This window comes from Vespula pensylvanica, chromosome 8 (genome assembly GCF_014466175.1).
Source record: "Vespula pensylvanica isolate Volc-1 chromosome 8, ASM1446617v1, whole genome shotgun sequence".
Lineage (NCBI taxonomy): Eukaryota > Metazoa > Arthropoda > Insecta > Hymenoptera > Vespidae > Vespula > Vespula pensylvanica.
The window spans coordinates 4744683-4759214 of record NC_057692.1 but is presented as its reverse complement, the minus strand read 5'-3'; the positions used below and the strand labels follow the sequence as shown (position 1 = coordinate 4759214).

General features: G+C 28.0%; 3 protein-coding genes across 10 annotated transcripts; 2 read left to right on the top strand and 1 right to left on the bottom strand.

The window, feature by feature from the left end:
• Window positions 1-114: 114 nt before the first annotated feature.
• On the bottom strand, window positions 115-4754 carry LOC122630964. 4 transcript variants are annotated; one of them, XM_043816073.1, is made up of 5 exons: window positions 4703-4754; window positions 2502-2644; window positions 930-1109; window positions 692-857; window positions 115-612 (listed from the first exon to the last, which is right to left on the bottom strand). In XM_043816073.1, the coding sequence occupies exons 2-5, from the start codon at window positions 2611-2613 to the stop codon at window positions 411-413; spliced, it is 660 nt and encodes a 219-aa protein (XP_043672008.1). In that variant the 5' UTR covers window positions 2614-2644; window positions 4703-4754; the 3' UTR covers window positions 115-410. The 4 variants fall into 4 exon arrangements, with proteins under 4 accessions (XP_043672008.1, XP_043672007.1, XP_043672006.1 ...); XM_043816072.1 differs by lacking the exon at window positions 4703-4754 and adding an exon at window positions 3245-3846; XM_043816071.1 differs by lacking the exon at window positions 4703-4754 and adding an exon at window positions 2857-3136.
• LOC122630960 (intraflagellar transport protein 57 homolog) lies at window positions 3941-6818 on the top strand. 3 transcript variants are annotated; one of them, XM_043816064.1, is made up of 8 exons: window positions 3941-4048; window positions 5022-5193; window positions 5275-5556; window positions 5623-5788; window positions 5881-5989; window positions 6070-6266; window positions 6329-6473; window positions 6550-6818. In XM_043816064.1, the coding sequence occupies exons 1-8, from the start codon at window positions 3961-3963 to the stop codon at window positions 6714-6716; spliced, it is 1326 nt and encodes a 441-aa protein (XP_043671999.1). In that variant the 5' UTR covers window positions 3941-3960; the 3' UTR covers window positions 6717-6818. The 3 variants fall into 3 exon arrangements, with proteins under 3 accessions (XP_043671999.1, XP_043672001.1, XP_043672000.1); XM_043816066.1 differs by having other exon boundaries at window positions 4031-4048; window positions 5044-5193; XM_043816065.1 differs by lacking the exon at window positions 3941-4048 and having other exon boundaries at window positions 4798-5193.
• Window positions 6819-7404: 586 nt separating this feature from the next.
• Window positions 7405-13608, top strand: LOC122630957 (protein croquemort). 3 transcript variants are annotated; one of them, XM_043816051.1, is made up of 9 exons: window positions 7405-7722; window positions 11021-11156; window positions 11236-11399; window positions 11459-11600; window positions 11681-11884; window positions 11949-12160; window positions 12232-12526; window positions 12591-12664; window positions 12739-13608. In XM_043816051.1, exons 2-9 carry the CDS (start codon window positions 11040-11042, stop codon window positions 13004-13006), a joined length of 1476 nt encoding a protein of 491 aa, XP_043671986.1. In that variant the 5' UTR covers window positions 7405-7722; window positions 11021-11039; the 3' UTR covers window positions 13007-13608. The 3 variants fall into 3 exon arrangements, with proteins under 3 accessions (XP_043671986.1, XP_043671984.1, XP_043671985.1); XM_043816049.1 differs by lacking the exon at window positions 7405-7722 and adding an exon at window positions 8798-9234; XM_043816050.1 differs by lacking the exon at window positions 7405-7722 and adding an exon at window positions 10166-10916.
• Window positions 13609-14532: the final 924 nt, after the last annotated feature.

Here is a 14532-nt window from a genome sequence, read left to right as displayed (position 1 = left end):
ACCAGTAATATAAGATTAAATATATGTATATTCACATAATCTTTCTTATGTATTTCATAATTTGTGCCTCAAAGATTTATTGCGAATCTTTTTGGATGTGAAAGTAATTATATGAAAAGGATAAATATTAATGATATTTATGGACTATGATATGAGCATTCATACAAATATGTTCCATGTATTTTGAAATTGTATGAAGAAAACAATGTGCTTGAATCAGTATATCTCATACAATGTACTGTGACACGAGTAATGCACTTAGTAATGAAATAATTGTTGCAATAAATATAATCGCGCTACACACTATTCAGTCGCGTTACTTAATCTTATGAAATCTTATAATTTAAAAGAGTAACAGTTGAAATAATAATGGTCTATCCACTCGTCACATTTTCATTTAAATTTTAAAGTTAAACGCGGAGATTTGGATTGGTAAAACGAACGTATTTTAAAAGAGAATCATTCTCTTCGCATACCCATGGTTTCTTATGATGGCAAGCAACATCATGCCAATTAACACCATCATTATAGAATTGATTAAGAACAGCCAAACAATTTTCTGGAGCACCACCTTGGATGGCCTCACGATTATCGGGTTGAGGCTTTCCAATACTGATATAAAAATATTAAATGTCATATTAATATTTTTTAATTCTGAAATATATATATCAGTTTATATATCGTCACTTACCCGCCGCTCTCGGACCAATCGTTTTGATTGCGATCATTAGTTGGTGCAAGTTTTTGCAATTCAGCTGTCCAGAACCAACCATTTATATGAAGTGGTTGAAGATCTGGCCTGTCGCATCCTTTAAAGTCACAGAGACGACCGGATGTCCAAATGTATTTCACTTTATCTAAAAAAGAATTTGTTCCTTCGTAGATTTAAATGTTATTCGATCGGAAGTATATAAGAAAGATAAGAGTACTTTGAACAATGCGGCTCTTGATGAATTCATTTTCTGCAGAAGTTTCCAAAGATACAAGGTCCATGCATCGCTGTCTACAAAAATTTCTACCCGCAAGCCAGTCGACTTCTTGTCCATTTGTTCTAGGATCAGCCCACGAATAATAGTAACCCTTTCCGTTAAAGCGTTCGTGAATTGTTCCTAAAAAAATATATCGTAATATCTTTCTGCTTTATTTTTCTTACTTTCGTGCATGTATATCTTGTTTCGCGTTCTTTTTTTTTTTTTTTTTTTTTTTAATTTCATTTCCGTAATTAAACGGAAGAATCCCCCAATTATGATTAACATTTGACGAATTGAATTGCAGTAGCCTTTGAAAAACAAAACCAAAGAAGAATATTAATTTCATAAATAAACAATTTTTTCTTCATTCGTAAACAAAAGCATCGCGACGAAAATGTCAATTCTTCTAAAGTGAAAGTTGCGAAATCAGTGTCGTCTTTTGTGACCTCCAAGTCTATAGTCACGACCTAGGCATTGGCACTGTAAGGTCTATGCTAATTGTGGAACTACTTTCCCAAATAAAGAATAAGAAAGTCTTCCATAAATTGCATTCGGAATACGTGATAAGAGTATTTCTTTTCTACGGTGTTTCGATACCATAAATGTTAATGTGGCACTAACTACCGGTATCTTTTTAGTTAGCTGTATATATCAATATGCATTCGGTGTATCATAGATAGAGAAAAAAAGATTCATTCGTTTATTAAACGATAAATCGAGGGTTTGTATTTTTGGAAAGTGAAGTACGAAGATTGCATATGATGATATGCGCGTCAACGCCCTTTAACTTCGTCATCTTGTTAATTATCAAGTAAAGCAAAAGGGAGGAGAAAGTGCCAGTTGACATTCCTCGATGGCTTACATTGACCATATATAGCCGCGATAACATTAAAAATTCAAATTCGTTCGCGTTTCACGACACGTAACATTGTTCATACCAACACGTACGTAGATAAGTCGTACATACTTTCTATAAAAGTGTTGATATCAATGAGAAACTCATTTGTGTATCCTTCTTCCGTCAATTAACACACATTTCGTCGAGCCGGAACATGCACGCGTACAACTTTGCATATTTACATCGTATATATTTATCAAATTATTTTTAAGTTAAGCATAAAAAAATGTTTATTCTTATATTTCATGTTCTATTTAATTTAAAAAGGAAAGATAGTTAGAGATTATTATGACCTGTAGGACATGGCTCTTAGTTTAACCTGTTTGAACCAGGTAGAGACCTTGACCTTCTTACAAGGCCACACCCTTTTACAGGTAGTAAAGAGTAATATTCTTTTTCTATCGACTGCTTTTTTTTTTTTTTTTCATTGATATTATTTTTATAGCATCAGTAATCCGATGAGATTGTATTCAGTTTTTTTTTGTTATTTTTTCTTTTATGGAGATCGTTCCTTCGAACACCAATTTCTTTCCGTATCAATAAATTATCGGTAAACAATGGAGAAGTTAAACAGGATTAAATTCTTTTTTATATAAATGTTTAAATATAAAAATAAACTTAAGAGTACTCACGTTGTGCGCACAATGCTGGTATGGGTGGTTCCAGAATCCTTCCAGTTGGTTGGGGCTGAAATTGTGCAGCCGATAGGGCCACGAATGCACCTAGGAGAAGAAACTTTATCATTTTCTTCTGTCCTATGAGTCGAAGAATGAATCTGCAAATAATTAATGTTTTGTTTCGTGTCTCTTTTTTTGTCTTCATTATGAGAACAAATTAAATTCAGAAATAATCAATTTATTAAACAATCAATGATTATCATATAGTTTGATTTCATAATTTACTTTTTTTACTTAAAATTTTTTCATGAAAGAAACGTTCAAAAGAAAAAGATTGGGAATAAAAAAAAAACTTATACTCAATCGATACCTATCGCTTATAAATGCCCTTACTTCCAAAGAAGCGACTTTCTTTTTAACCGGTTTCAAAGTGCGACAATTCAACACAGATGACAATTCCATCTGTACTTGAGAACGAAAAAAAAGGAAAAAAAAAAAAAAAGAAAGAGAATGTAAAGTGTTATCAAAATGTAAAATGAACAATCGAATATCGAAATATTAAATCGAAATTTATCTCGAAACGTTCTGATATCGATTAGGCAAAAAAAATTGGCGCGAACTAACGAAAGAAAGAAAGAAAGAAAGAAAAAAAAACGAAGAATAAAAAAAAAAGAAAAAAAAAAGAAGAGAAATATGAGAGAAAAAAAGTAAAAAAAAGAAATGTGACAGAAAAGTAGTTAATTTCTGTAGATGCTCACCAAAGAACGTTCGTTGAAGAACTGCAGTGGTTTCTTCATGGTACCCCTATATATACACAAAGAGGACACGCGGCACTTTTACGATCTCGTAGAGGCATTTTCGACGGGTGGTCGACCGAGTTCGATACCTTCTCGTTTTCGTCTTACAAGCGGGACGCGACATGTCCGGTCTCCCTTTCAATTTACCTTCCTTCCCCCACTTCTTTCTCTTATTAAATACACTCTACGGAGAATCACTCTCATCGATATTCTTTACTATGATCAATTCCTTTAATCGAATACTTTTCTTTTCAATGATCTTTCAATTTTTTTTCAATTTTTTCTCCCATCCTTTCTGATACTTTATCGAAAGTTCGTGTACAGTTAGGAAAAGTTGTCAGTTCTCTCTCTTTCTCTCTCTCTCTCTCTCTTTCTCTCACGTTCTTTCTTCTTATATCATTATTTATTTCAAATGTCTTTTTTATCTTCAGTGAAGAATGCGTATTGGACAATTCAAATTTCGCGCTATTTCTGTCGGTAGTTAGATTCTTTATTGTTAATTAAAATGACCTGAATACATTATATGCATTATCGCTGTATCGCATTAAAATTAATGAGGGATATGAAAAGTATTTTGAGAAAGTTCCTTCGGAAGGGAATAGGGAAAGTATTTCCCGGAAGAAATAGATGCATATGCCGAAAAAATTAACGTAGTGTTGTCGGTACACGGTATACATATGTGTTTGTTTAACTTACTTGATCCTATATTTGACAATCATTCCCTAAGAAACCTGAACTTTCGCTTACATGCTTTTGGAATTCTAAGTAGGTAACATTCTTTCCATTATTTTCGCAACTAACGATTCACTGAACGTCCAAAGACAAAGTCAATATTTTTTAACCTATTTGCTGCTTGACAAAATCTTCGTTTATTGTTTTAGAAAATCAAGATAAATTCAAAATAAATTTCTATTATATATGTTTATATAAATATTATAATTTAAACGAGATATTTTTTTAAATGAGGTGGTTCGCGAGAATGATTGGAAACTTATATTCAAAGTACCGTTAGGTGTAATGGTACTTGTAGATACAATGTAGGTCACCTAAAAACACAGCTTTTATGATATCTTTTCGTATGGTTTACAATAATGTAATATTTTATTTGTATGGATCATTTTTTATCTTTTATACTCGTATAAATTAAATATTTCACGAAATAGACATGTAAAATTACAGAATAATCTTAATTGGTTATTGCTTTCGATAGAATTAGAAAGATTTATTGTAATTACATAGATATATTGTATCAAGTAGTATATTCCTTTAAATTTTGGTTATATTTACTGACATATTACACTTTGTGCAATTTATTCACAACAGATAATTAATGATCGCATTAATGATTGTATTTAAAGGTGTTTTCCTTACTTACTGGCAGTAAATATTAAACTTCATGAAATTTTTTTTCTATCTTACCATGTGTGATAAAATAAGGCAATCTCAGTCGGTAATGAAAAAAGGAAACGATTAAAATGCGCAGGTGCATCGTAAATAGTTTATTCCTGTTTATCGAAATGAACGTTTCTTGTCATTTCTTATCTGTACTATCAAAAAAAGAAGAATAAAAATAGTTAATAATGTTTTCGTGAACATTTCCTTTATTGTGTAAACGTAATGTTTTATAATAATGATAAAAATGTTGGCATTGATATAAAACTGTCAGTAAATTATTCACATATATAAACTTTTACATCGTCGTTGTGATTATCATTAATATTTTGTCTTAATTATAAAGATTATATTACAAAAATGTTTAGAGATAATTCAAAAATTATTCTGGAAGATGAATCAGCTTTATCTGCTTTGTATGTTGTACACATTCGAATGGAAGATTTATTAGAGAAATTAAAATTATTAAACTATGATATTGAATTTGTACAAGAATTAAGAATGAAACCTATAACTAGGTAAGTTTTGTGTGAAGTTTTACATGTGAAATTTTTATAATAAATAAATATTAATTCAAATTATCATTGAATATTTAATAGGCATTATTTTGCCATACCAATAAATCCAGGAGAACAGTTTTATACATTTACTTCTTTGGCTGCATGGTTAATTAGAAAAGCTGGTAAAAATTTTGAACCTCCACAAGAATCTGATGATCCTAATTCTACAATATCATTGATACTGGATTATCTTAGAGAGATTGATATTCCGGTAGAATTTCCACCAAACAAATTAAAGCAAGGAACTGGAGAACATGCTATCTATGTATTAGATAATCTAGCAGATAATGCTATAAAAGTACAAAAATTCAAGTGGAAAAAGTAAGGTTCAAGTGTCATTTATATTAATATCATTGCATCACAAATTATATTATATCATATCTACAGAGCAGAAATTATACCTGACGAAGAAACACCTGAACCAGAAATAGAAGAAGATGATGCAGAATTAATTTTAGAGAAAGTCGAAGAAGAAATGATGGCTGAATATGATGATGAGGATGATGATATTTTACACGTGGATGATATAACAAAACTATATAATCAGAATATGGTTAATTAAGTTTTCTGTTTCAGATATGGCATTACATTTTTTTATAGTCTATAATTATTTATATTACATCTATAATTATAAAATTGTTTTAGAATGAGATGTACAAGCCTGAAAATATTTTAGAGTCAAAAACAAATAGGGAAGAGTGGCAATTGGAGCTAGAAAGAGTTCTACCACAATTAAAAGTAACTGTAAAAACAGGTAAGAATTACATTTTTAAAGTATCCTTAATGATAAAATAAATATACTTAATTGATAATACAATAATATTTTCTTTACAGATTCAAGAGATTGGCGTTTACATATAGATCAAATGAAACAACTACGTTCAGATATTACAACAAATTTATCTGGTACTAAAGGGCAATTAGATAAGCTATATCTCGAAATAACAAACGTATTAGATAAAATTAAAACACGAGAAATTTATTTAAATAGACAACTGGAGCCCATTTTAAATGAATATAGAATACTTCAAGTTAGTACATAAAAATAAAATTCACGTTATTATTTTATTTATATAACTTTATTTTGTTTTAGGATGATTTATCAAAAGTTAAGGAACAGTACCGAGATGTTAGTGGTGGTGTAACAGAAAGAACAAGAGTATTAAATAAATTAACAGAGGAATTAGAACACATGAAGAAAGAAATGGATGAGAGGGGATCTAGTATGACTGACGGAAGTAATTATATTCTATAAAACGTAAATTTTGGAAGAAAATAATTCATAGTATTACATAATCATTATTTCTTTCATAGCACCATTGATAAATATAAAGAAAACTATTACAAAAATGAAGAATGAAATATCTGAAATGAATATTCGCATAGGAGTGTTAGAATATAGTCTGATGTGTGCAAGAGTAAGAGATCGTACACAACTTCAAGAGGATATGAATAGCACTAGTAGCACTGTAATTATTTAAACGAATCATCTCTATACATATACATGTATAACAAGGTTATTTTATTGATTATTAATCCGTCCACTGTGTGATATTTTATAATAATATATAGTTTAACAAATATTTAATGTAGTTTAGAGTTTGCAATAATATAAATCCATCATACCAAAGTATAAATATTTATATCATAATGTATATCAGCATATTTATCTAGTATAAATGTTAAAATTATCATATTATAAACACATTGTTGAATCTAAAATATTTATCATTTGCAAGTATAAATGCGAATTGTATAAATTCAAAAAATTCGTATGATAAAACAAATAATATCTTCCAATATTCCCAGCAATGTTGCATTGAATTTTAATCTCGTATATTATTCCAAAATAATTATATGGAATAATATATGATCTATATAGATATTTTCTAAATTCATTGAAATAAAAAAGTGACATTGAAAAGTATTAAAATTAGTATATAAAATATTTTTACTAATGATATGACGTCATTACACTCAAAAGATGTTTTTTAATTTTTCTTTTATCCAGATTTACTCTTAACACTCTTTTTTTTCCTCTTTCAGTATTAAGTTCTATTAACGTCAATAAAAATATATTACACATCGTTATTTATTCATAAAAATAAAACATAGTATCATAAATATGTAGAAACGTATAATAAAATTGAAGAAATTGGTCGTCCATCTGATACGGACTGTTATACGAATCCCCCACTTGCTTCGAAAATTAAGAAACATTATTTTAATCGAGCATGAAATCCCTACTCCAACTATCAAATCTTCCGTACGTCGTTTAGAGTAGACTCTGTAGTCGTCGGACGAAAGTTCGCGCGGTCAAGTCACTGTGGAAAGTAGCGTGCTCTTATTTGTCATATTGAATGCTTTCGTTTAATTATCCACAAGAACAGGTTGCATTGTAACAGTTTGTATTAAATATTAGTGAACACTATACCGGCAATATTAAAACTATAATTGTCGAATTACAACGAAACGATTTTTCAGCAGGTATTTATTTCACAAATTAATTCCTAATTATAAAAATGTTTTTTTTTTTATAATTATTGTTTATGATTATTTTTAGTTTATTAAACTTTTATAATATTTTTATGAACAAAAACATTATTTATTTTGCGATTATAAAAACATTGCGAATAGAACATATAATCATTATAATGAAAATTATTCATAATAATGAAATTGATTATTATTCTGAGAAAAAATGATATTTACTATGATATAATTATTATTGTTAATTTTAATTATTATAGATTGTTTGTTAAGTTTTCACAATCGTTCACGATAATTATCTGTAGTGATAGTTTATATTATTATAAAAAATGAATATATCATGGATTCTTTCTTTTTTTCTCTATATATGATATAATATTATACTCGCAATTTTTATTATTAGGCTCTCTCTTTCTTTCTCTCTCTCTTTTTCTCTCGAAAGAGAGAGAGAGAGAGAGAGAGAGAGAGAGAGAGAGAGAGAGAGAGAGAGAGAAATAATTTCTTTATTGAACAGGATACGTGACTTCGTGGTAAATATGTGTATTTATATAAGTAAGGAGTAAATGTGTTTCTTTCACACACGTACAAAAGAAACTTTTCCGTGCTTTCACTTCGCTATATAATGACGTATTTAACGTAAAAAAGTGAAAATATTAAGATGAAGTTGTATAAAAAGAAATATATATATATATATATATATATGTATATATAAAATAGAAAGATTAGAAAAAATTATTCTGTACTTATATTCTGAAAAGAAGATCATTGATTTGTGAAAGCATATATATTAGAAAGAAAGAGACAGAGTAGAAATAAAGAGAGACGATAAGCAGAGAAAGCGGAGGTGCATCCACGAGATAATTTGATGAATTATAAATAGCATTCACGATTTGCTTTAATTTCTAATGATAAAAACTGAAATGCGCAAGCAAAAATAATTGCATAAACATTTAATAATTATATAATTATAAAATTATTCAAACAAAAAACTTTTCGTTGCAATGAATTAATAAATTTAACGATCATCATTAATTAAAATGAATAATTTACGTATGTATATACATTAATTATCTCTTACGATTAGTCATGGCTTTTATACTTTTCAATGCTGAATAATTTTGAACTTCGAACAGCACGTAATAATGATAATAACAATTGTTTGTCATTATATGATTTTTTGCGTTTAATTCTTATGAATTCTTTTATATGCATTATGTCAATCATGTCAAAGATTACAGAGTATATGTATTCATTAAAAAAAAAACTAGTTTTCTCGATCAATATTTTCACGGAAGGATATGATAAATAAAGAAGTATTAATGTCCAAGAGAAATGTTAGCTTGCATCTCTATCAGTTATCATCTTATAGCCGCGCGGAATAAATCTTCGTCGGCTAACGATTTCCTCCTTTAAGTATAGTTGCGTGATTGCCTATTATTTTGTAAAAATGAGTAGTGATCAATTGGAGATGAAAACAAGGAATGGGAAGGATATTACTTCGACTGTCTAGTAAGACTGTCCTTTAGATTATCATTCATATATAAAATAAGATCATGATTCATTATACTTATATCACTCGCATTATATATATATATAAGATGATGATTAGCATTCAAAGAATAATTACGCAATGCTATTATAATTTACAAGAAATTAAATGAGATACAATGGATGTTGTTTAAAGATGCTTTTGTTTAATAAGTAAAAAATATCGTTTACATCATTTTATCCTGTTAATCGTTTTATATCACAATTATATTATGATAATATTATTACAATATTTTTGTTAATACCTTTATATTTTATTGAAACAGTTTATATTAAAAAGTGATATTAATCGAAGCATGTAGCCATATAAGAGAAATGTTCATTAATTATATGATCGTGTAAATGAACGCGTAGCATTAAATCGAGAAAAATTCTGATACAGTCCGGTATCCTTGAAATAATTTTGATAAATAGAATGGTCAGTCTTATCTGTTTTTGTTCTCTTCCTACGAATAAATCTAAAGATTTCTTATCTTCGGTAAAAGTATCTTGGATTTTTATCGCGCGATAAACATAATGTATCTTTCTTCCGTTGAAATGAGTTTTGAATTGAGATTCGATAGATGTATATTTTTAAAAATCTTGATGATATACTCGGTGGAAGAATAGACCTTTTGCGTGATATTATTTTACGGCAAAATTTGTATTACAATAAGCAAAAAGAAGTTTGACATTTTTAGTATCTCTTCGAGAAATATTTATTTTCGATGTGAAAGATAGATTATTAAATATATATATAGTATCATCATTGAAAAATAGATTGCTACGAATTATTATAAATATTCGAAAATCTAAGAAATATAATATATTCGAAAATACATTTTCAGCTAATAATTAGCTAAAGAATTACAATTACATTTTTTTTTTTAGCATATTTACGAACTATTGTAATAATATAGTCATGATTAGTGAAAAAATAATTCTACAAAGCAACTATTTTGCTAATAATGTATGATTCATATAAATAGCTTAGTAATAAACGGTAGGAGATACGATTGGTAATTATTACTATGAAAAAAAGAGAACGATTAGACGTGAGATGCGTCAGATGTGACATTTTTTACTGTTTGAATATTCGCGCTATCGAAGCGCCATCTTTCATGCTATCGTTTATACGCCAATTAGAAGCAACTATTCAGTCAGTTGCTATAGTTGTAAATAAATCTTTCTGTGAGAGTCGTAGTTGTGAAGTTGTAATTAACAATGCATAATTACAATATTTGACGTTTGTAAATTAGATTAATTTATTTTAATGTTATGCATTTTTAACATGAAATAACAATTATGGTAGGAATAATACTAATCTGATTTGAATTGTAATACTGTTTTTTATGTACGAAATATGTTATGAGTTGTTGTTAATTCTTTAAGATTTTTATAAGTCATATGTCTAAAAAGAGTATTAATTAATGATTATCTCGGTGTGCATTTCATATATTGTGTGTAATATGTACAGACCATGTTATGTACATATTTATGAATGATATTTTTCTTTTGATTTCCAATTTTTTTACATTTACACGATTAATTAAATTTATGAGCTTCAAATGAGTCATATTGTAATACTGTAGACAAAAAATATTAATCATGTCTATAGAATCAGTAACTAATTTATATTCTGAGGAAGACTTCGATGACCACATGTAAGCTAATAAATTTCTGATAAAAATATAATACTGTCATTACCATATTATTTTATAAGATACTTCTATAATTATTAAGATATCTCATTAGAGTTTTCTTTCAGCATCGTACCGACAACAAAGATGAAGCGATCTTCTATAAAATTTATTATAATCCTTATTATTGGTCTGATATTAATATTGCTTGGGGCAATTGCAGCAGCATTTTGGTCTTCCATTTTTAATTGGTTCTTATTACGAGTAAGTTTTATATATATATATATAGTCTTAATAATTTTATATAAATAATTTGTTATTAGTAACTAATATCTATTTTTAGGAACTAACATTGACGCCAACTTCGACTATTTATAATCTTTGGAAGGAAACACCTATACCAATGTATCTCAAATTTTATTTTTTCAATTGGATTAATCCTGATGTCTTTAATCATCCTCTCAATGAAAAGCCAGAACTTGTTGAAATGGGACCATATGTGTTTAGGTACATTTAGGGAATATTTTTTATATATTTAATTCTGGTATATTATATAAAATTTACAGAGAAGTTGACTACAAAATAAACCAAGTCTGGAATGACAATGGAACTGTAACATTTCAAAGGAGAAAAGTATGGTATTTTGATGAAAATTTATCTAATGGAAAATTGACAGATAAAGTAACTAATTTAGATCCAGTTGTGGTAGTAAGTTTTGATTAAAAATTATTCCAGTTTTATGAGGACTAATAATTATTTTTTTTTAATACGTTCAAATGTAATTGTAGACAATGGGACAAATGATGACAAATAAATCGAAATTAGTGCGTGAAATTGCTAATAAATTAATAATGAGTTTAGGAAGAGGTTTAACAATGACAAAATCTGTTGGTGAACTCCTATTTGATGGTTATAAGGATGAGTTACTTGTTATAGCAAAAAAGTTTAACATATCAATTATACCCTTTACTAAATTTGGCTGGTTTTATGAGGTGTGTACAATGAACTATATGAATGATAAAAAATATTACTGATTTCTTATTTATCTTCCCTTAGAGAAATAATTCAGACACTTTTGATGGAACATTTAATATGTTAACTGGAGCAAATAATATATTTGAAATGGGAATTGTTAAAGAGTGGAATTTTAAAAATAAAACAAATTATTATAAAAATTCTTGTGCGATAATAGGTGGTACAAATGGAGATTTGTGGCCACCTCTGAAGAATAATAAAACTGCAGATATATTTATACCTGACATTTGCACGTATGTATACTGGTCTAATTAATAATAGTTAAATTATTAATTGTATCTTTTTACAATCCAAATTGTTATAGGTATGTAAGATTGACATATCAAAATGAATCTCTATACCAAGGCTTAGAAGGTAGTAAATTTATTTCCGATGCAACTATGTTAGATAATGGCGATAAAGTAAAGTCACGAAAATGTTATTGCATGAGTGAAAAATGTGAACCATCTGGAATATTAAATGTGGCAAAATGTAAATATGGAGCACCAGCATTTATTAGTTTGCCACATTTTTATTTAGCAGACAGTAGTTATGGAAATGCAGTAAAAGGATTGAAACCTACTAGAGAAAAGCATGAGACGTTTGTAACTATTGAACCAGTAAGTATTCATTATATTTCTTAAAGTATAAGTTTTATAATTATTACAAACTATACTTCTATAGAAAACTGGTGTACCATTGCAAGTGAAAGCACAGTTACAATTAAATCTTATGGTGGACTCAATCAATGGAATGAGGTAAATAATATTTTCATAAAGTTTTGCAAGTTAATTAGAAATAATAGTGCTATATGAGATATTTTGATTTTCAGTATATTTAAACATGTACGTAAAACATACATGCCTATGATGTGGTTTACACAAGAAGCTAATTTAAATCCTTATTATGCTAGTAAAGTTAAATTTTTATTGACATTACCAACATTGGGACTTGTTACTTGTTTTGGTATTGCTGGTATAGGAATCTTAATAAGTTGCATTGGTGTTTTTACTTTTATTCATCAAAGATGGTACGCAGAAGAAAACCAAGTACTATTATCTAGAAATGATACGAATCATGTCGATAGAATCGATGAATGATCAACATTTTATTAGAAATAGACATAGTAAAAGTATTAAAGCTATAATTTAGCTTTATTTTGTATGCACGAAAGCATATTTTTACTGCCAACACTGTTTTATATATTATAATAGTTTTATATCTCTGATTTATGGCTACAACAGTGATTTAAAAGTTTTCATATGCTTACCTATATGAATTGTTAATTATAAAATGTTAAAACGTTAAAATCTTTAGAGCGATAATGAAGTGCCTATTATTAAACTATAAAAATATATTCAGAGAATATATGATTACTAAAGACTATATTGATGCAATGTAAAATGTTAGTTAGTTGGTATATAAAAATATATATATATATATATCAGAAGTAATACAGAGATATAGAAATTATGAAAATAGATATTATAACGTTTAGAAATTAAAAAATCATGATTAAATTATCTATGAGAAATTTATTATAAGCGCAGTACACTTTGGTGCTTCAGTCACCGTAATATCTGTGATAAACAGCAAGTGTGCTTTTAATGTTTATATGCAAGAGTTTAATTAAAAATATAAAGAGAGCTGTTTTATAGTATTATGTGTTTACTTAATAAAATAATAATTCTTCGTAAAATAATGATTATAACAAAATACTATTAATTCGATTGTTTTTAATGCTTGTTATTATCGGCTGTAAGAATAAAAGAGTACATTTAGCGATGTTCGTACGACAGCGGCTATAACTAAATTTCTCGAGTTTTTCTCAACGTTGAAATATAAAATTCTACATAATGTTTTCATTCGATAAACTAATTACGAGAACTAATTATAATTAATTAATAGAATGGAGATAAAGATAAAAGTCTTACTAAATTCATCGATGAATTATCTTCATCCATCTGCGCTGTAGTATATGCTGGTTTTAATTTCTCCATTAAGGCTGTTCACCATCTATCGTTTATAGCGTATGGGACTTCAACGACAGCGAAACTATCCAAATCGAGTTCGATTTGTTCCTACCCGCATAAGAGCTTCGCTTAAGAGAAATTAGAAATGTTTAAATAATAATTATATTACTAAAAATATTAATTTCAGACGTTCGGAAAGAGAAAACTTCGACGTTTATCCGCCGGATTACGAGAGAAGACTGAATTGATAAATGTCGCAGTCGGTTAAATGTTTATTTTTGTTTTTAGTTTTACTTCTAATACTTGTTTTCATTAAAGGCCAATCATACAAACAATAACCGAGAAACAAGATTCGAAGGACTTCGATAGGTCATAAACAATTAGTCAGCCGTGGTATTTCAAGCAATAAACATCGCAGTGCTCTTATTCCGTACTCGCATATTAGATATAAGCATTTCCTTCGATTATTTAACATTCATTTAAGATACGCATAGGATTGTAGAATACTCTATCAATATTAATAATCGTAGAACGATAATTTGTAATAATCAAGAGTATATACAAGTTTTACAAAAATGCGCTTTCATTGAAACATATATGCGTTAATACAACGTTAATATAAAATAATTTTTATCTTTTATTTTAGTTCGTAC

Excerpts from the sequence above, each read along its gene's own strand:
- LOC122630964 (XM_043816071.1), bottom strand. The coding sequence starts at position 2,948 with ATGGAATTGTCATCTGTGTTGAATTGTCGCACTTTGAAACCGGTTAAA. Across the intron at positions 858-929 it reads CAAGAGCCGCATTGTTCAAA|ATAAAGTGAAATACATTTGG; the intron begins GTACTCTTATCT and ends ATTCTTTTTTAG. Across the intron at positions 613-691 it reads GATTGGTCCGAGAGCGGCGG|TATTGGAAAGCCTCAACCCG; the intron begins GTAAGTGACGAT and ends TTTTTATATCAG.
- LOC122630960 (XM_043816064.1), top strand. The coding sequence starts at position 3,961 with ATGTGTTTGTTTAACTTACTTGATCCTATATTTGACAATCATTCCCTA. Across the intron at positions 5,557-5,622 it reads CAAAAATTCAAGTGGAAAAA|AGCAGAAATTATACCTGACG; the intron begins GTAAGGTTCAAG and ends TCATATCTACAG. Across the intron at positions 5,789-5,880 it reads AACTATATAATCAGAATATG|AATGAGATGTACAAGCCTGA; the intron begins GTTAATTAAGTT and ends AAATTGTTTTAG.
- LOC122630957 (XM_043816049.1), top strand. The coding sequence starts at position 9,173 with ATGAGTAGTGATCAATTGGAGATGAAAACAAGGAATGGGAAGGATATT. Across the intron at positions 11,400-11,458 it reads ATGGGACCATATGTGTTTAG|AGAAGTTGACTACAAAATAA; the intron begins GTACATTTAGGG and ends TAAAATTTACAG. Across the intron at positions 11,885-11,948 it reads AATTTGGCTGGTTTTATGAG|AGAAATAATTCAGACACTTT; the intron begins GTGTGTACAATG and ends ATCTTCCCTTAG.